The following is an 18,150-nucleotide window of genomic DNA, read 5'->3' as shown; positions in this document are numbered from 1 at the left end:
AATTGTATTGCATATACTTTAGTTTCTCAAATTTTCGAATCTAGCTTATTTACTTACCACCACTTGCCGGTGTCGTGGCGCTGCTCCTCCAGATGGTCAGTTGGTTTTAATTGCTAGTTGGCATTTTATGGGCCAGCTTTGGAACTGCGACGAGCTGATGCTGTTACTTCTTCTTCTAGTTGCACCTCCAGCTGTTAGTTTTCTTTTTAATTACTTTGTTATTGTTGTTGTTGTTGTTGTTGTAATTGGTCGGATCACTTAGCAAATGCAGCGAAACTGTAACAAAAATTAAAAGAGAGTTAGCATTATATTAAACTGTTGCAATTTGCACTGAAGAATAGTTTCTATATACTGTTTTTAAGACAATGTAAACACAACTTGTGTTCTCTTTTATTTATTTAAATACCGGCCGGCCAAAATCGAATCGAATAAATCGAGCGACGACCAACAAAAATCCGAATGCAATAGCAGCGGCTTCGGCTTTTCCCACTTTTTTTTTCAATAGTTAAAATAATTGTTCGTTCACAAACACACGTACATACACACAGTTAGATGTTGTTGCATTTGTTGGGCAGAGGAGCGCGAAATTAAATTTTGTTATTTCGTTACATAAACAACAAAATGCCAGCTACAATGTGCAGTTAAAATAAACAAAATACAAACACACACATAGGCACGCACGCTCGCACACTGTTTTTCGATTCTCGCGTCTTCTTCCCGCGTTTCGTTGTACATGCAAAATGCAAAAACGAACTAAGTGGCAACAACAAAACAACACACTGCAATTTTTGATTTGCTTCTGCCGTATTTCTATGACAATTTTTCACTTACACACGCTGCTGCTGCTGTTGCAGCTGCTGTTGCTTCTTCTTCAACTTTTTTTTTTTTTTTTTTTGGCTTGGCCTTTATTTTTCTTTTTGGTTTTTTCGTATCACTGCGAGAGTGTGTTTATCTCAATGTGTGTGTGAGTGTTTGTGTGTAGTTACTTTGCCGCCGTTTTGGCACTTACGAACGGCAACAGCGCACAAACAGCACAGTTCGAAAAGAGCGGCGAGACAACTTTCGAAATTCGAAAATGAGAGCGAGAGCGCGGCACACTTACACAAGCAAAAAAAAGATACAAGCCGTTCATAGAGCTGTCCCGTTTTCACACATGTCTGGCTTTCAAATGGTGTTCGGCAGCAGCAGGCGCATTGAAATAAAATTCATTTTAGCAAAGCAACCAAGCAACTGACTAAAAGCAGAACGTTCTAGCAGCAACTACAAAAATATTTAGCAAATTAATTTGCGATATTCGACAACCAACACTTTTCCAATAAATTTAACAAACTGCAATGAGTGAAAAAATGCGCTAGGAACATTCATCAATGTAGCCACACGTATATGTGTATGTGCACACACACAGCTGTAAGGCGCTGAATGGCACGCCTGGGTATGTGTATTGGTGATGATGGGAGAAATTCACCACGCCGCCAACTTAACTTGGTTATGTTCCGTTTCATCAGCAGTAGCAACATGATTCATGCATAATAAAATCTCTTTGTTTGTTGTTGTTGCACTTTACAGCTTCAAACATACATACATACAAACGTAAGCGCAAGAAAACAAAAAAGGCATACGTAATTTGGGTTTTAACACCCTCACAATTATTAACTGTGGAAGGATGGGCAACAAATGAGCAAGGGGGGATTCTCTCTGAAACATCGATGGCCGCTAAACCCACACATACGTTTCTCATTCCACGCGTAATTCTTGCACTCACAGACATATACTTCTATTTGCCCGCACAGTGGTTTGAGCCAAGCAACTTCTGCTTTATATAAATTCCATACAAATGGTAAACAATGAAATTCGCAAAACGCAAAAGTATTATTTAATGGCAAATACATCGTGCATTTAATTCGTTTATTGCCGGCCGGCATATCTCACATTTTTTTGGGCTTTCACCTTCGAAAAACAACTTCGAAAAAATATACATAAACAAAAAAAATCTCAAATGCATAAATTAATTGCGTAAAATTTGCAACTTAAACCACTGTTAACATGATTGCTACTTTGCTTTTGATCTGTATTTGCCCGACTGTAACTTGCGGTTACGGTTTGTTGCCGACCGCTCAAAAAAAAAAAATTCAGTGACGCGAAATGAAAAACGGAAGAACATAGAAATAATAACAACACAACGCACACTTAGAGTCGTCAACAAATGACGTATGCATTTTGACCGTCATACAATGCATATTTTTATAACGCGCAATATTTGTGTTTTGTTAAGAAACACAAAAAAATAAGTAAATAAATAAAAAAAAAACGCCAACGCAAGTCAAATGCAGTAGCCACAGAGCAGACGACGATTTGTGCTCTCTCTCTATAGTCTCTCGCTCTCTATCTTCATCTCTCATTTGCACTATCTCATTCATTCTCACAACAAAACAAAACATTTACTGACAACTCATACACACACAAACACACTCACATACACGCGCGCATACACACACAGCCATCACGAACAGCAAACGTGCTGATGTCCGCGCTGCGCTGTTGTAATTATGTAGTACAGTAGACGACTTTGAGTTTTCAACAAAAATTTTACGTAGAACGCAACAACACAACATCCAGCAACACGAACGTGAGCTTGTTCGTGTGTTTCGGCAGAGCCGAGCCGAGACCCGATGGCCGAGGCGCGAAAGTGTTCGTCGCACTTCGTGTTTGCATTTGTGTATGTAACGGACCGCGCCATACATTCGCGTGTGAATATGAATTCAAGGCAAACACGATGACGTCGAATTAGGGAAGAAGAAGCGGCCGCTAGCAATGGCATGCATTCGACTCTGTGGCCGCCGCAAATGGGCAACGGGCGGGGGTTGTGGTGAAAAAGATAAGCGGCAAAAAAGAGAAATACTAACATGTAATTAATTTCGCTGGAGTAATGTAAAAACGTTTATTCGATTTATCAAGTACAGACAATGGCAAGAATGATTTGTATGCACACACACACAGAACGACGATGCCATGAGTTAGTTTATCAACAAAAGGTCAACCATAGTGTGTTGTGTTCTGTTCTCGCATCGTCACTTGCTGCAAAAGCAAAATAAATGTGCGCTAAAAATACGCGCAGACGACGTACAAGAATTTCATTCAAACTCAAGAAGCGCACAAACAACACACACAACACATTCATTAATTATTATTTTTTTGCGCCTTCATGCACTTGAACTACGCGCAAAAAAAGCATTTATTTAAATAAATAAAATACAAGTGATCCACACGCACGCACACAGACAGAATGTCGTGACTGAGCACTTAGGGCATCTAGCTTGAGTTAGAGCGAGACAACACAGTGCGCTACGTAATACGTATTCCAAATGCAAATATGGCGGCACGGCAGCGGCACGAGACACACACACATACACAAATACCAGAGAGAGCCGCAAAGCGAGAGAACTTTGTTGGTTTGAGTGTCTCTTTTTTCGATTCTAGAGTTCGAAAGTGAAAAAAGCCAGGCGGCAAAAGCAGCAACTGTTGTTGTTGCTGTTATGGTGGTGGTGTTCGCTGTATCTGCAAGTATGTACCGACTACGTCACGAGTCGAGTCGAAGTGTCGTATTGAATCAAAGAGAAGAGCGTGGAATGCTGCGCTGCCGCTGCGCCTCTAGGTTAATAAATCGTGCTAATAGTGGCACGAATTTAAAGCCGGTTTATAGCCAACTGCAGCATCTGCAGTCGACGTTGACAGCAAGCAGCAAAAGCATCAATGAAATTCCACATCACCTCCCCAAAACTCACCCACTTTGCTTCCTTCTAATAAGAAATCAAAACCCACACAAAGGAAATTGAATTTATCAGATACAACAGAAACAGTCTAAAATTTATCACAGCTAAAGATATTTAATTTTGCGCGCCAAATGCAATTGTCACACATACAAACTTACACACACGCACACACACTGACACAGACAGAAAGACGTCATGAGATGAAGAACCGGCAAAATTAGCACATTAATCGTACACGACGCAAAAAGCCGGCCACATTTTTGTTTACACTTTTTGGTTGTGCTTAGATTTTGCATTCCCTCTTCCGATAAATAAGATATGACATCAAACCTCAAATCGAATTGAGTTGCATTCTAAATAACGTAAAAATCGTCACTTAACACTTCAACTTCTATTCTATAAATATTCGAATATGCAGACAAAAATTTAAAGTAAACAAAACAATTATTGATTCTGCTATTAATTATAATTGACAATCTTATATCGAAGGGTAACGAAGAAATAGAAAAAGAACGAAACGCAGCTGCTATACAATTCTTTACTTCTCTTCTGACCCAAAGGGTTGCTAGTAGTTGAGGGCGCGCGTGCAACAAATGTGCTGCAAATTTCAAAGGCGACACTATGGTCTCGAATATAAAACAAAATAATTAAATAGCAACAGTTTTCAGCATTAGAAAACTCGATCGATCGATAAATTAGCACTTGTTTTCCTTGTTGTTTCAGAAGAAGATAGAATAAGAGGGCGGAGAGAAGGTAGAAACGCGCGATACTTCGTTGAGTGGGGCATGCGCCACGTGCGACATGCTGTTAGTTGAGTTGCATTCATTTTGGAGGCGATTTCACTTACATTTGATTTTTGTTATTGTTGTTCTTGTTGTTGTTGTTATGAGCGTATCCAAAATTTGTTTTTGTTGTTTGATGGTCGCGATTTCCTTTTATAGCGGGCTATTTGTTTTTATTTTAGATAGGGAAACTTTTGTAATTTGCTTTGACTTCGTCGTCGCTGACTTGATTCCTTTTTGGTTGTAATATTTTTGAATTAACAAATACAACACGCAAATTTCACACAATTGTTAAAGTGCAACTGTAAAAAAAATAATAAATATATTTTATATGCTTATTTAGTTGAATTGCATTCTTATTTGTTTCTTTTCTGCACCAAAAATATTATTGTTGATTTTGCCTTCACACGGGAACGGCGAGAGTGAGCGAGCGAACGAGAGAGAGAGAACGTCAACAAAGTGTGCACACGACGTAACGGCATAACGTAGCCGATATGCGAGCTCTTACGATAAACTACGAGACGTTAAGTTAAAAACAGCGGCGGCAAAACAGCGCGACACACACACGTATACATTTACAGTCATATGCATACGCGCAACGGCTACATAACGTACATACACGTAATATAATAATAAATATATAAAAACATATATATTTGTATATATACACTTATAAATGTATATATATTTAACACATACATATTTATATTTCAAGTGAAACTTTTTGCGCGCTCTCTCGTTGCTTGGTATTAAATTTGTTGTTGTTTGTTGGTGTACGTGTATTTTCATTAAAATTTTTTACGTTTCGTTTTTCTTCTTTTTGTTAATATTCACTGCCTATTGCTGCTGCTGCTGCTAAACGCACGCATACGCACACACACAGAAGACACACTAACACACGCTACGACACACACACACACTCAGCGACAGATAGTCAGCCCTGCTTCTTCTTCTTCTACAGTGCTGTGGCTGGTTGCGCTGTTCGTTGCCACCACCAAAAAAAAAAAAGTAAAATGAAAAAAATTGTCATGTCCATTGAAGTCTCACATTTTCAAATGCATTTTTGGCGCAAAATGCATTATATTTTCATAGAATTTGAGTAAAATTCACAGCGCGTTATATTAAATTAACACTTGTTTAATAATTTATATAATTTTTTTTAGTTTTTACCACAATTTTTTAGCAATTTCTACACACCGATATACGTACGCGCTACAATTTTCGACATACGCGCGTTTCTTGTGAGTAAAGCAGCCGTCGTTGTCGCCATCAAATATACAAAAATTTTTCGAAATTACTCAAAATGCGAATACACACACACACACATGCACAACACAAGCAAAGGCGAGCGCACGCGTACACCAACTACCATATAGCGATACTGCTCACACCCAATGCTGTTAGGAAGTGAGTGTAAATGCAGCCGACGTACTAACGCTTCGTAAGTTACTGAGAGCGCGAGAGCGGACACTGTGCATGTGCGATATATCGAAAGCGTCTATCTCGCTCAGTGTTCGTTCGCTCATTCGTTCGTAGTCGCAGTGGCGGTGGTGGCAATGGCAAAGCCAAATACTGACGATGGTTGTGGTTGTGGATTTTCGATGTGTACGTGTTGTGTATCTGTATGTGTGTTTGGAGTATGTGTGTGACAAAAGCGACGAGCAGCAGCAGCACGCATGAAAAAATGCACGATGAACAAACGTAATGACGGAAACAAAATGGCTGTCACAATATTTTTTGTTGCATCGAAATATGCTGTTTTATGCCTTTGTTTGCAGTCTAAGCAACTATGCAACCTAAAGCCAACTATAATTAACTGTATATCCATTTAGTTAGGTTTCTGTTCGCCGCTTGTACCATTTTTCAGCATTTACATATATTTATTATCTACATTTTAGTTTTGACTAGCACATTTTTTCGTGTTCATTTCAGCACCAGCGTGACCGCTAGAGGTGGAGAAACATCGGTCAAACCCTTGAGCATATCGATGTTTTTCGAAAATGTTTTCAATATCGATTTCTTATGCGACACCTCGATGTTTTTTTATTTTATATTTATGAATTATTTTTTATTGAATAAATTCTTTTGAATGAATTTATTTTTATAAACAATTTATCTTTAAAACCGTTTGTCTAAATAGAGCAAAGAACTTTAATACTTTTAAAACGTATAGAAATTCATGATCGCAAAGTTTGTATTATAATAAATTGTAAATATAATAAATATATATATTGTAAACTATTTCTTAACTTTCAAACTCAATAAAATGAAAAAAAAAAAAATTAATAGACCTTAATTAGAATAGAAGAACAAATATATAACAGCCTTGCACCGTTATATATAACAGAGTGTTGTAGTGTCATCGCTAATCAGCTGTTTCGAATTTATAGTTGCAAGTACCTCGAAATCGATAAGCGATAGGTCTGTTAACGTCCAATTAGAACGAATCCGCGAAAGCTTTAGAAAACTTGTAGATGGTACGGTAATAGCCAATACTCAAATCCCACTCAGTTCTTTTACGTTTCGAACCTATTTTTTTTTCATTATATGGTTTTTACATGGGGCGACCGTAACATTTGACCTGGACAGAAAATACCCGAAAGGAACCGAGGTTTCTTGGCGCAGGCTATAACAAAGACAAAAAATACCAATAAATGCAGAAGTACGTTTTCGGTATTTTCAAACTTGAATCTGCTTTCTGCAAAGTGTCATACTACAAATGTGTTATTAAATGAAGAGTAACCAGGTGACTGTTCTCAGGATATCTACATTTTGGTATATTTGCGCGTATATTTTGGAATTGTGGCTTTGTGGTCACACCCCGACACAGGTGTTAAATAAAGCAGCTTTAAAGAAAGCTCTTTTGGTTTTTTAAAGAAAAAAGTGACTGAACTCATCAATCTAGTGAGTGTACGAAAATTGTAGAACCAAGTAACAAAAGGCGTAAACACACAAACACAATATATTTACCTTTTTAATTTTTTTTGTTGTTAACAAAATTCAGCACAAGGTACGACGCCATTTGCTGTTTAGGCGAAAATTCTAGCGGCAATATATAAACGCGTGCGCATACATACAGATACACGCGCACAAAATACCAATACAAGTGCAAGCGAATAACAGAAACAGCAGCAGCAACAACAACAACAATAAGAGCAGCAGCAGCAGCAGTAGATCGTCATGCCACGAGGAAAGTATGTTAACCACAAAGGCCGCAGCCGTCACTTTACATCGCCCGAAGAGCTGCAACAGGAGTCCGAGGAGGAGAGTGACTCCAGTGGCAGCGAGCAAGAGGAACAAACTGCGGCCGGCACCTCATCCTCCAAACAGCCGGCAACAGCGACAGCAACATCATCAGCACGCAAACCCGCAAGGCCACAGCAGCGACAAAAGCAGCAGCAACAGCAGCGACAGGGCAGCTCATCGGATGAGGAATCGGAGGATGATTCCGATGATGATTCGGAGTCAGAAGCACGTGATGCAAAGAAGGGCGTGGCTTCGCTCATCGAAATCGAGAATCCCAATCGTGTGACCAAAAAGGCCACACAGAAGCTATCGCAAATCAAAATCGATGATTCCACTGGCGGCAGCGGTGGCGCCAAACCCGAATTGTCGCGTCGCGAACGTGAACAGATCGAAAAGCAGAAGGCACGACAGCGCTACGAGAAACTGCATGCGGCTGGCAAAACCACCGAGGCGAAGGCGGATCTGGCGCGTCTTGCTCTAATCCGGCAGCAACGTGAGGAGGCAGCTGCCAAACGTGAGGCGGAGAAGAAGGCGGCCACCGATCTAGGCAAGAAGCCGCTCTCCAAGTAGTCACCTTGTTGTGGACCAAGCAAACAGCAAAATACAACTGCGAAGTTAATAACAAAACGAAAAAAAACAGTCTCGCAATTTGGGATTGTGGCAATTGGGACGCTTAGTTAAGATCAGTTCGCGTTTCTTGTTTCTTTTGATCATGATCCATCAAATAATTGGTATATACAAATAAAACAAAATAAGAAAACAAAAACTTTATATAGTTAAGTTTCAAAATCCCAAATGTCTAACGACAAACAAATTTATTTTCTATCCTCTCTTATTTTTTAACGCAGTCTTTTTGTAATTGAGAATTATATAAATAAAATTATATATACACATGTATATGAACTAGCAAGATTCTTAACACGCTTTTAGCACGAGTTTTTAACAGCTTTAAGTTTGTGCTAGAAGAATTCCGTATACGCTGCGATTTTGTATGAACAAAACTTGGGCTCCGAAGATTTGAAATGTTCCACCAAAGTGCAACTTAAAACAAACAAACAAATTATTTATACAGCGAATAATCTTAATTAATGGCTCAGCCAGCATTCTCGACTTTATGATCGAATTTCTCTTGCTAATATAATTGATAAGTTTTTTTTTTCAATTTTTAAATAAATTATAATTGATTTTTCATATTCATATTTCAATGTCCGTTGTCTACGTGGATTTTTTTTTAGCCATAACCCAAAATAATGATTTTATTATATTTTAAATAATAAAAATAAATTACAATATTCTTTTCTGCACTTTGATTTTAAGTAATGATTTTTTTACAATGGGTATGCGAAAGTAAGTAATGAAATATCGGCTGATAAGCTGAGCATAGTTTCCCCAGTTCTCCCAGACTGAAAGATCATTATTGTATATAATATATATATATATTTATAGCAATAATCTAGTAGAAAGCAAACTATTTTTGTCTACTACACGTAAAACTAAGTCTATTATTTGAACTCTATACAACGCCCCAGACCTCTTCGAAGGCGCTGCAGAGTTTGGAGCACGCGATGGCCGCCGACAGCGGATAGTTACTGATGGAGAAGAGCTCCTCGGTGTAGTCTGTCTTGAGCACTCCATGCGCAAAGGCGCCGATGACCATGACCACGGGTTCGTCATACGATTTGCTGCCCTCTTCGCCATGCGGCACCAGCTCCCGGCAATTGCTGACCAGTTTGCCCGAGAAGGACATGGCATATTTTTTGCAGCCCACAGGCAAATGATCCGTAATGGGATTCTTGATGACGCTCATCAGACGTCGCGATGTGTCGTTGGCGCGTATTTGAAACTTGTGCAGCAGCTGCACCATGAGGCCGGCAAAACGCTTGAAGGTGCGCGGTATACGTGTCTGCGGATTGATCTCGATAAGCACATTGTGTTCGGTGCGCACAAACACCTGCAAGAGGCCGGCGCGATTCAGTGGCGAATCGAAGAGCATGAGGAGGCATTGATGTGTGATGTCGGGCCGACAGGAGCCGGGATCACGTTGATTCTTGCGCATAATACCCGCATGATCGTCGCAATTGAGCAGCTCAAATGTGTTGTGCACCTGTAAATTGTTATTGTTGATTAAAACGTGTTCATTTCATGGGAACACTTAAGCATACAACGCACCTTCACCGTTTCCAGCTGCGCGCCTTCGAGCACTATGATCAGACGCTTCTCGGCGGCATTCACGTGCAGTACTTTGAAGTGTTTCTTGTCCAAATCGAATTCCGGATCGTCTGCTTTGCGGCCTACAAATTTCCGTTTGCGATTTATTACTTTGCCCTGGCCACCCATAATGTTTCCTTAATACTCTTTTGTCGCCAACAAATTGAATACAAAAACAAATGCCATGTGCTGTGTAAAAGTGTAACCAAAGCGCGTTTGCTATGTTCCATAACTATACCGAAAAGTATACCACAAACACGAGCTTGGTCACACCCAGGTGCCATTGTCTACAATCGGTTTGAGCTATCGGCTGCTATCGCTACTCGCTTTGCCATCACTAAAACGAACTGTGCAATATTTTGATTTGACATCTGTTGTTGACAAATTGAAGAGTCGCTTTTGCAAATCATAACAATTCTACATGGCTGCCATTCGTCGTGATATAGCGCCGTTCTTGCAACGCGTGCGCGCCTTTCTGCTGGGCGTAAGTATGCCACACAAATTGCCGTAAACGATGATCCAATCTGTGTGGCGGTGTCGTACGTTATGTAAGTGTGGAATTGTCATTGATATATTTCTCTATTTGGTGTTCCAGCGTGAACACACCGTTGCCCTGCGCTTTGAGGATGGCTTGGCCGATCGCACACAGCCACCGCCAGAGATCCCCGATGGCCCATCGCACATCTACTCGGCCAACTATTACTGCACACGCGACGCACGCCGTGAAGTGAATCCACCCATTGATCTGGTGCAACAACAGCAGCTGTTGGAAGCCGACGGAGATGCAGCGAAGCCAGCTGGCAACAAGTTGCCAACGCCCGGCAAGGTCTATGGATGGGATTAAATGAGGCAACGATGCAACTGGCGGAGATATGGCAAATGAATGCACACAGCCAACTGTGTTTATTATTACATTTCTAGTTATCTTAAAATAGAAAACATTTCAAATCCACCAAATGCTTTCGCCAGTCTCTAATAATTGGGGGGAATCCCCAGTCCTATTTCTATGTCAATGGTTGTAATATTTCAAATTTATTAGTGCTTTATGAGTAATTTGATGGCTACAGCTTCAAAGGTCTCTCAGATCAAGATTTACAGCATTGTTGCAAATATGTTTGTTTAGTTTATTAGCTTGTGTCTGACAAATTCCAGTAAATTGCTCCATTTGATGGGGCTTTATGCATCCGACATGCTTAAATTGAACACTTGCTTTTTATGACTGCAAAAAAAAAAAACATCTGGCGTGTATAAATATTGCAAATAAGTAAAGCAACTCGACTGGCAGATGATAAATTCGAATCGGGGTTTTCCAATGCATCTATTAGTGGGTGGCAAAGGTGACAACTTAATCTATAAGCAGTGCTAATTGAGGCAACGATTCAGTTGCCAATTGCATTTTGCGTTGGATTGTCTTGATTTCGCTACACTTGGCCACAATGCTCTGGCTAATGCTGCTCCTGTTTGGCATACCCTGTCTGTTGCTCTCGGACTATTTGATACGAAAGCGACGCAATGATATGCTACATTATATGCGTGGTCCACCGGCGTTGCCATTTCTGGGCAATGTGCTGCTTTACCGTGGACTCGACGGCGAACGTGAGTAATCCAAGCAAATGAATTCAATCGCGAGAGTATTAAATCGATTGCAACGATCTGTGCAGGCGTCATGGATTATGCGGTGGCTAATTGCCAGAAATATGGTAAAATGTATCGTGTATGGATTCTCAATCAGTTGGCTGTCTTCTCCACCGATCCTCGTGACGTTGAGGTCATCTTAAGCAGTCCGCAGCACATTACCAAGAACAGTTTGTACAATCTGATGCTGCCGTGGTTAGGCACAGGCCTCTTGATGAGTACCGGTCGCAAATGGTACTCACGGCGTAAAATCATAACGCCCACGTTTCATTTTAAGATCCTGGAGCAATTTGTGGATATCTTTGATCAACAGAGCAGCATTTTGGTAGAGCAACTGCAGCAGCATGCGGATGGCAAAACCGCTTTCAATATCTTTCCCATCGTTTGTCTTACGGCTCTGGACATTATTGCAGGTAAAGCAACATCTAAAAGAAAAGAATGTTGTTTAAAAGTGTTTATGTGATGAACTCATTGCAGAGACCGCCATGGGCACCAAGGTGCATGCCCAAAAGAGTCCAGAGCTGCCTTACGTGCGTGCCGTCTTCGAGTAAGTAACTTAGAAAAGGCAGCAGAAGCCTTCCTTCCAATGTCTTACCTCTGAACAAGTTTTGTTTATGAAGTCCTTAGTTTCTCCTCGTTGATAGCTTTTACTCTTTACGCAGTATGTCAAACATCATCACGGCGCGCTTCATCAAGCCATGGCAGCGCATTGACTGGATGTTTCGACTGGTAGAGCCCCGTCTGGCCGCCAAGCAAGATCAATTGATCAAAACGATGCACGACTTCACAGAGGCCGTCATACAGCAGCGTCGCGAGATGCTCGTCAACGAACAGCGTCTAGGGGACAACGATAAATTCGATGATCTTGGCCAGAAACGTCGCATGGCCTTGCTGGATGTGCTGCTGCAAGCCACAATTGACGGCGAGCCGTTGAGCAATGAGGATATACGCGAGGAGGTGGACACATTCATGTTTGAGGGTCACGACACCACCACCAGTGGCATTAGCTTCTGCATCTACGAGATCTCGAGACATGCGGCAGTGCAGCAACGTTTGTTCCAGGAAATCCACACAGTGCTGGGCAAGGACAACAAGGGCGAGGCAGTGACGCTGCGTGATCTGAATGAGCTGAAATTTATGGAGTGTGTGATTAAGGAGTCGCTGCGTTTGCATCCGCCTGTGCCCATCATAGGACGCCACTTTACCGAGGATGTCAACATATGTGAGTGATGTGCCTTGTTTTGCCAGCCTCTGTTTTGCAAGTTTCCGTTTTTGCTTTTGCTTCAACAGGTGGCAAACTAGTTCCGTCTGGCACCAACTACACAGTGGGATTGTATGCGCTGCTGCGCGATGAGCGGGAATTTGTTGCGCCCCATGAATTTCGTCCTGAGCGGTTTGCGGCGAACGGAGAGGCAGCAACGTTAGTATCGACTGAGGCGACGCTTCCACCTCAACAGCCACATCCGTATGCTAACATCCCATTCTCGGCGGGACCGCGGAATTGCATTGGCCAAAAGTTTGCGATGCTTGAAATGAAGTGCGTTATAAGCAGGCTGCTGCAGCACTTTGAGCTGCTGCCTTTAGGGCCAGAGCCGCGACCCATGCTTAGTCTCGTCCTGCGTTCGGCCAATGGCATACACTTGGGCCTGCGACGGCGTTAACAGTTATTTTGAATTACCAATAAACAATATTTACAATTCGCTGTTCTCAACAAACAGCTGTTTTGATCTATTTCTGTCTCTGTCTAATTCGTTTTCTTTGCCAACTGTTATCGAGCATATCGATATACATATTAGTAGCCATCATTGCTGTAACTGCTATCTATCGCATTGAACAGGGCATACGATTCGTTAATATATAAACTATATATTTAGTGCCCACTTTCAATTAATGCATATTTGTGTGTTTACTAACTGCAAACAGTTATTCTCATCGATAAGAGCTAATCAACAGTTCTGCAGCTGTTCCGCTTTTTCTCGCTCTGTCCCTGTCTATTTCATTAGCTTTGCTGCAACGGACTATAGAGATTATCGATATATTAGAAGTTATCGCTGGCTGCCAATAGCATTTGCCCGCATTGGTTTCATTGACTGACCAACAGCCTTTTCGTTATCAATTATTTTACCCCTGCATACCAAAAAGTTCTTATGTATTTACGTGCCGCGCAGTAATTCTCTTTGATAAGAGGTAATCAAAAGCCATACAGCTGTTTTGCTCTTGCTCGCTCTATCTTTGTTTTTGTCTCTGTTCCTATTTGTTGCATACCCTCTTTGCTGCACTTTGAATCGCCTAGGAGTATCGTATATTTCGATAGGATCGCTAGCAATACCGATTGTTAAGTAAATTACACAATTAGAGCCCATCGACGATCTGATATAGCGGTGTTGAAATTTACCTCTTGCAGTAAGTTATCAAGTACTTTCTTCTTTAATTACAGGGTATGTAATGGTCGAGCACAACTCTTGCGTTTGTTGTTACAAAACAATTGACAGTTCACTCGAGAAAGCGGTTGCATGCCGGTATCCGTAAATTTCATTCTCCAAAAATGCATTCGACTTTGTGAGCACTTTTCATTTTTAATTTGCAAGAAATAAAAGAAAACAATAGTATTTATGTTTGTGCAGTTGTCAGCCAACTTTAGACCGTAAAAGTCACCAGAATTTCAAAAATAAAAACAAAAACAGTGAGTCCCATAAGTTATCGCTGCATCTGCATATACAATGCATTTTAATTTTATACTCACATATGTGATAAATAAAATTACTTGGAAATATTACAAAAAACATCTACTATTATAACTATGTAATGCAAATGACTTGAATGTTTGTTTTAAAATATTTTAATTTCTTTCATTTGTTCTCTAGTTAGCTAACTTTCAGCATCTACAGTGGTATAAAAATAACGTAAACTGTTGAGCTTTATCGCAAAGATAATACAAATGCTTAAAGTATTTATAAAATGATGGGTTAGAGTGGACTATATAATCAGTAATTGACTTAAACAGGTAAACAAATGCAATACTTTTCGTAAATTATCGATCGAAAGTTATTTATGCAGGTTATATTTGTGCGATTCCAGTGCAATCATGTTGTTTATGCTGATAGTGACAGTTCTGCTGGTTTGGCTGCTGCGATTCTTCCTGAACTTGGCGTTAAAGGAGCAAAAATATCGTCAACAATTAAATGGTTTGGCGCCCAACGTCTCCGATGTGCCCATAATTGGAGCCCTTTGGCAGATGCGTGACTTTCAGCCGGATAGTAAGTGCATTCAATACCTGTTAGCGAAAGTATAAACTCGATGTATTTACGGCATCGGCATTTACGGCATTATTTCCATTCTAATGTGAATAACCCACAATATTCATAAGAAGAAGAATAGAATATTACGTTTTTCAATAAAACAAGTATATACATATGTTTGTAGGACATTTTAGACATTTTTAAGAAAGAAACTTTTTGGTTTTAGTTCTTTAGTTATAGCCCGACCTTTAGGCAGGGGAATAACATCTCCGTTTTTAATAATTATAATTATTTTCATGAACAGTTTTCTATTTTTTTGACTATGAAAAAGACGAATTTTTTTTTTTCTGAAAAAGACAACCTACAAACTTTATAAGTAGAAGAAAAGAATGAGGTAGAACAGAACTTATTTCAATATAAATGAGTTATAGAATAAAACAAATATGTTTATAGAAGTATCACAATTTGACATTTTTTTAACTTTTTCTTTATGAACATAACTTTTTGTTTTCCTTCTTAAGTTATAATCCGACTCTTGGGCAGGGAAATAATCGCCGCTCTCAACTCTTATAATGATTTATATATGTATATATTTTTTTATTATGAAATATACCGAAGTAATTCATGTTTCAGAAATGCGCTTATGGAAAAACTAAGAAGAAATTAGGAAAATTAGAGATCGGTATCGAGAATTATATAGAAAGGAAATATAATAATTAAGTAGTAATATTAAGTTAATACAAAATACAATACAGATTTTCTTGTGCAGTTACATTGATTCACATGAAGTTTGAGCCAGTCTCCCACAGTTTGACTAACTGACCTGAACTCTTGTTCTTTGCAGATTTACATGAGAAGTTCGCTGAATACGTGCAGCGCTATGGACGCAGCTTTGTGGCAACTACATGCGGACGGATGGTGCTGGTTACCGCCGAGCCGCACCTGGTGGAGACGTTGCTGTTGAGCAAACAGCAGCTGCGCAAAAGCATCGTCTATGGTGCATTGCGTGGCTGGCTGGGCGATGGCTTGTTGCTGAGTCGTGGCGAACGCTGGCACTCGATGCGGAAAATCATCACGCCAACATTTCACTTCAACATATTGGAGCAGTACATCGATGTATTCGATCGTCAGTGCAATGTGCTTGTGGAGAAACTGAAGCCACTGGCCAACGATCAGCAGGCAATCAATATATATCCATATATGGGACTGATGGCTCTCGATATTATTGGCGAGGCGGCGATGGGCGTCAGCATCAATGCCCAGCTGGATGTGGACTCGCCGGTTGTGCAGGCTGTCAAAGAGTAGGTGCACATTAGTTTGCTATCCAATCTCTCCATAAAGTGCCTTAGAAAGCTATTCAACTTTGTCTGTCTGTTTGAACACCCTACAACTCAGTAATTGTAAGTGATAGCAGATATTAATAATTTTCGAAATCATAACCATAATTTTATAGCTGGAGTGTGCTTCTAATATTTAACAGATCGCTTGCTTAGCAGACGTTTCTTTAACTAAGCAAAGCTGTTAAACGATCGCAATGTATGTAAATGTAACTGGAGCTGTTAAGTTCGCTCAGTCAAGAGGCTCACCTCTGTTGTTTAACAGTCGACGACTCTGTTAACTAAACAAAGCTGTTAAATGATTGCAATGTAAATGTAACTGATGCTGTTTCAGTTGTCCTCAAATTGTTAACTGCAGAGGTAAACAATCAAGAGGCTCGCTTGTTGTTTAACAATCGACCACTCTGTTAACTGAATGACTGTTAGTAAATGTAACGGATGCTGTTAATTACAGTCTTTGATGTTTTTAAGACAAAATCGCCAATTTGTTGAATATTCTGCTCTCCTAAAATGCGTAAAGTAATCTCACTATCGAGCTCAATTGCCTGCAGCTTTCTTATTCGTTATTTTTCCATTGCTTGCAGCGTAACCAATACGCTGGCGACACGCTTTGTGCGTCCACTGTTGCTGCATCCCACATTATTTCGCTACTGTTGGCCTAGTGGCTATCGCAAGCAGGTGGCTGCTGTGCAGCTGCTGCGCAATTTCACCGACAACATCATCGAGCGGCGCCGTCATCAACTGCTACAGCAGCAAGAGCAGCAGCAAAAGAAGGAACAAGAGTTGCCGAAGCGAGCTGCATTATTGGACACCTTGTTGCAGGCGCGCTATGCGGATGCGCCATTGACTGATGTCCAAATACGCGACGAGGTGAGCACGTTCATCTTTGAGGGTCACGACACAACCACGTCGGCTGCCTCCTTTTGCCTGTATCTGCTGTCGCGGCATGCTGCAGTGCAGCAGCGGCTCTTCGAGGAGCTGCACACGCACTATGGCTGCGATTTGCAGCGTCCCGTTGTCTATAGCGATTTTGTGGAACTCACGTATCTGCATGTCGTGGTCAAGGAGTCGTTGCGCTTGTTTCCGCCCATTCCAGCGGTGGGACGCTGCCTGGAAAAAGATTTAGTTATAGGTAACCAAAAACAATATAAATACATATGTATATGCAATATCCGAAATCTACAAATTACGTCTACTTGCAGGTGATTCAATTTTGCCCTCTGGCACCAATGTGATTCTGCTGCTTTGGCAACTGTTGCGCGACGAGAAGTTCTACGAGGATCCGGAACGCTTCTGGCCGGAGCGACATCTGGCGACCAATAAAACAAACGAAGGCTTCTCCAGTTATATTCCCTTCAGTGCCGGACCACGCAATTGTATTGGACAGCGTTTTGCATTACTCGAACTCAAAACTATTGTCATCAAGGTGCTGCGGCAATTCGAATTGTTGCCCCAGGGCAAGGAAATTAAGCCCTCCATTAAACTGGTGCTGCGCTCTGCGACAGGCGTTAATTTGGGACTGAAAACACGCGTTTACACGTAGCTATATATTTGTTGATATAAAAACCAAGATAAATTTATTTGACACTTTTGTGGCCAAATCGATGCATCAATGTCGATAAATTTATAACGACAAACCAAATACTAATATACCAAATGCTATATTTATTGTAAAAAACTGGAATCCTCTTGAGAACTGTTTTACTTATCGGTTACACTCAATTTCAACAGCCATTCGAGTCTCCTCTTCACACAAATCCGATTTCCGATTGCAGCAATGGTGCCAATCGATCGCTAATCGATAAGTGCGTTAAAGCGCTCCACAATTTGAAACTTTTCACCCAAGCGCATTGAATTCACTTCTTATTAATGGATTTGTAAATGCATATGTATATATATTTTTTGTGTTGTTATTTATTAATTTATTTGTTGT

General features: G+C 40.5%; 6 protein-coding genes across 18 annotated transcripts in view; 4 read left to right on the top strand and 2 right to left on the bottom strand.

The window, feature by feature from the left end:
• The window catches only part of LOC133848855 (homeotic protein female sterile), a 29,580-nt gene extending 23,091 nt beyond the window's left edge, over nucleotides 1-6,489 (bottom strand). For 8 of the 10 annotated variants that reach the window (XM_062284554.1, XM_062284558.1, XM_062284560.1 and 5 more), the window contains exons 1-3: nucleotides 5,723-5,860; nucleotides 4,618-4,854; nucleotides 58-276 (exon numbers count right to left, since the gene is read on the bottom strand). The gene's annotated coding sequence lies outside the window, so the exon portion shown is untranslated. Of the gene's footprint in view, nucleotides 1-57; nucleotides 277-4,617; nucleotides 4,855-5,722; nucleotides 5,861-6,409 lie in introns of those variants that run through there. The other 2 variants (XM_062284556.1, XM_062284557.1) reach the window with 2 other exon arrangements.
• An 814-nt stretch (nucleotides 6,490-7,303) lies between these two features.
• LOC133849110 (28 kDa heat- and acid-stable phosphoprotein-like) lies at nucleotides 7,304-8,695 on the top strand. Its single transcript, XM_062284992.1, has 2 exons — nucleotides 7,304-7,456; nucleotides 7,557-8,695. Exon 2 carries the CDS (start codon nucleotides 7,733-7,735, stop codon nucleotides 8,366-8,368), a length of 636 nt encoding a protein of 211 aa, XP_062140976.1. The 5' UTR covers nucleotides 7,304-7,456; nucleotides 7,557-7,732; the 3' UTR covers nucleotides 8,369-8,695.
• A 517-nt stretch (nucleotides 8,696-9,212) lies between these two features.
• On the bottom strand, nucleotides 9,213-10,199 carry LOC133849109 (ribosomal RNA small subunit methyltransferase NEP1). The gene is made up of 2 exons (XM_062284991.1): nucleotides 9,968-10,199; nucleotides 9,213-9,902 (listed from the first exon to the last, which is right to left on the bottom strand). The coding sequence occupies exons 1-2, from the start codon at nucleotides 10,133-10,135 to the stop codon at nucleotides 9,312-9,314; spliced, it is 759 nt and encodes a 252-aa protein (XP_062140975.1). The 5' UTR covers nucleotides 10,136-10,199; the 3' UTR covers nucleotides 9,213-9,311.
• A 125-nt stretch (nucleotides 10,200-10,324) lies between these two features.
• Nucleotides 10,325-10,963, top strand: LOC133849111 (NADH dehydrogenase [ubiquinone] 1 alpha subcomplex subunit 7). The gene is made up of 2 exons (XM_062284993.1): nucleotides 10,325-10,490; nucleotides 10,602-10,963. Exons 1-2 carry the CDS (start codon nucleotides 10,428-10,430, stop codon nucleotides 10,848-10,850), a joined length of 312 nt encoding a protein of 103 aa, XP_062140977.1. The 5' UTR covers nucleotides 10,325-10,427; the 3' UTR covers nucleotides 10,851-10,963.
• Nucleotides 10,964-11,087: 124 nt separating this feature from the next.
• Nucleotides 11,088-13,372, top strand: LOC133849107 (cytochrome P450 4d2). Its single transcript, XM_062284985.1, has 5 exons — nucleotides 11,088-11,602; nucleotides 11,668-12,054; nucleotides 12,119-12,188; nucleotides 12,304-12,863; nucleotides 12,932-13,372. Exons 1-5 carry the CDS (start codon nucleotides 11,443-11,445, stop codon nucleotides 13,300-13,302), a joined length of 1,548 nt encoding a protein of 515 aa, XP_062140969.1. The 5' UTR covers nucleotides 11,088-11,442; the 3' UTR covers nucleotides 13,303-13,372.
• A 382-nt stretch (nucleotides 13,373-13,754) lies between these two features.
• LOC133849108 (cytochrome P450 4ae1) lies at nucleotides 13,755-17,760 on the top strand. Of its 4 annotated transcripts, none has more exons than XM_062284989.1 (6): nucleotides 13,755-13,828; nucleotides 14,506-14,645; nucleotides 14,720-14,898; nucleotides 15,725-16,181; nucleotides 16,802-17,349; nucleotides 17,420-17,760. In XM_062284989.1, exons 3-6 carry the CDS (start codon nucleotides 14,727-14,729, stop codon nucleotides 17,758-17,760), a joined length of 1,518 nt encoding a protein of 505 aa, XP_062140973.1. In that variant the 5' UTR covers nucleotides 13,755-13,828; nucleotides 14,506-14,645; nucleotides 14,720-14,726. The 4 variants fall into 4 exon arrangements, with proteins under 4 accessions (XP_062140973.1, XP_062140972.1, XP_062140970.1 ...); XM_062284988.1 differs by lacking the exon at nucleotides 13,755-13,828 and adding an exon at nucleotides 13,945-14,044; XM_062284986.1 differs by lacking the exon at nucleotides 13,755-13,828 and adding an exon at nucleotides 14,149-14,324.
• Nucleotides 17,761-18,150: the final 390 nt, after the last annotated feature.

The sequence above is a fragment of the Drosophila sulfurigaster genome, chromosome X (genome assembly GCF_023558435.1).
Source record: "Drosophila sulfurigaster albostrigata strain 15112-1811.04 chromosome X, ASM2355843v2, whole genome shotgun sequence".
Taxonomy (NCBI): Eukaryota; Metazoa; Arthropoda; class Insecta; order Diptera; family Drosophilidae; genus Drosophila; species Drosophila sulfurigaster.
This window is presented reverse-complemented; position numbering and strand designations above follow the sequence as displayed.

What these genes read in the sequence shown, in the direction of transcription:
- LOC133849110 (XM_062284992.1), top strand. Translation starts at nt 7,733, where the DNA reads ATGCCACGAGGAAAGTATGTTAACCACAAAGGCCGCAGCCGTCACTTT.
- LOC133849109 (XM_062284991.1), bottom strand. Translation starts at nt 10,135, where the DNA reads ATGGGTGGCCAGGGCAAAGTAATAAATCGCAAACGGAAATTTGTAGGC. An exon ending in CGCAGCTGGAAACGGTGAAG is followed by an intron (nt 9,903 to 9,967) that starts GTGCGTTGTATG and finishes AACAATTTACAG; the next exon opens with GTGCACAACACATTTGAGCT.
- LOC133849111 (XM_062284993.1), top strand. Translation starts at nt 10,428, where the DNA reads ATGGCTGCCATTCGTCGTGATATAGCGCCGTTCTTGCAACGCGTGCGC. An exon ending in TGCGCGCCTTTCTGCTGGGC is followed by an intron (nt 10,491 to 10,601) that starts GTAAGTATGCCA and finishes TTGGTGTTCCAG; the next exon opens with CGTGAACACACCGTTGCCCT.
- LOC133849107 (XM_062284985.1), top strand. Translation starts at nt 11,443, where the DNA reads ATGCTCTGGCTAATGCTGCTCCTGTTTGGCATACCCTGTCTGTTGCTC. An exon ending in CCGTGGACTCGACGGCGAAC is followed by an intron (nt 11,603 to 11,667) that starts GTGAGTAATCCA and finishes CGATCTGTGCAG; the next exon opens with GCGTCATGGATTATGCGGTG. An exon ending in GGCTCTGGACATTATTGCAG is followed by an intron (nt 12,055 to 12,118) that starts GTAAAGCAACAT and finishes AACTCATTGCAG; the next exon opens with AGACCGCCATGGGCACCAAG.
- LOC133849108 (XM_062284989.1), top strand. Translation starts at nt 14,727, where the DNA reads ATGTTGTTTATGCTGATAGTGACAGTTCTGCTGGTTTGGCTGCTGCGA. An exon ending in GCGTGACTTTCAGCCGGATA is followed by an intron (nt 14,899 to 15,724) that starts GTAAGTGCATTC and finishes TGTTCTTTGCAG; the next exon opens with ATTTACATGAGAAGTTCGCT. An exon ending in GGAAAAAGATTTAGTTATAG is followed by an intron (nt 17,350 to 17,419) that starts GTAACCAAAAAC and finishes GTCTACTTGCAG; the next exon opens with GTGATTCAATTTTGCCCTCT.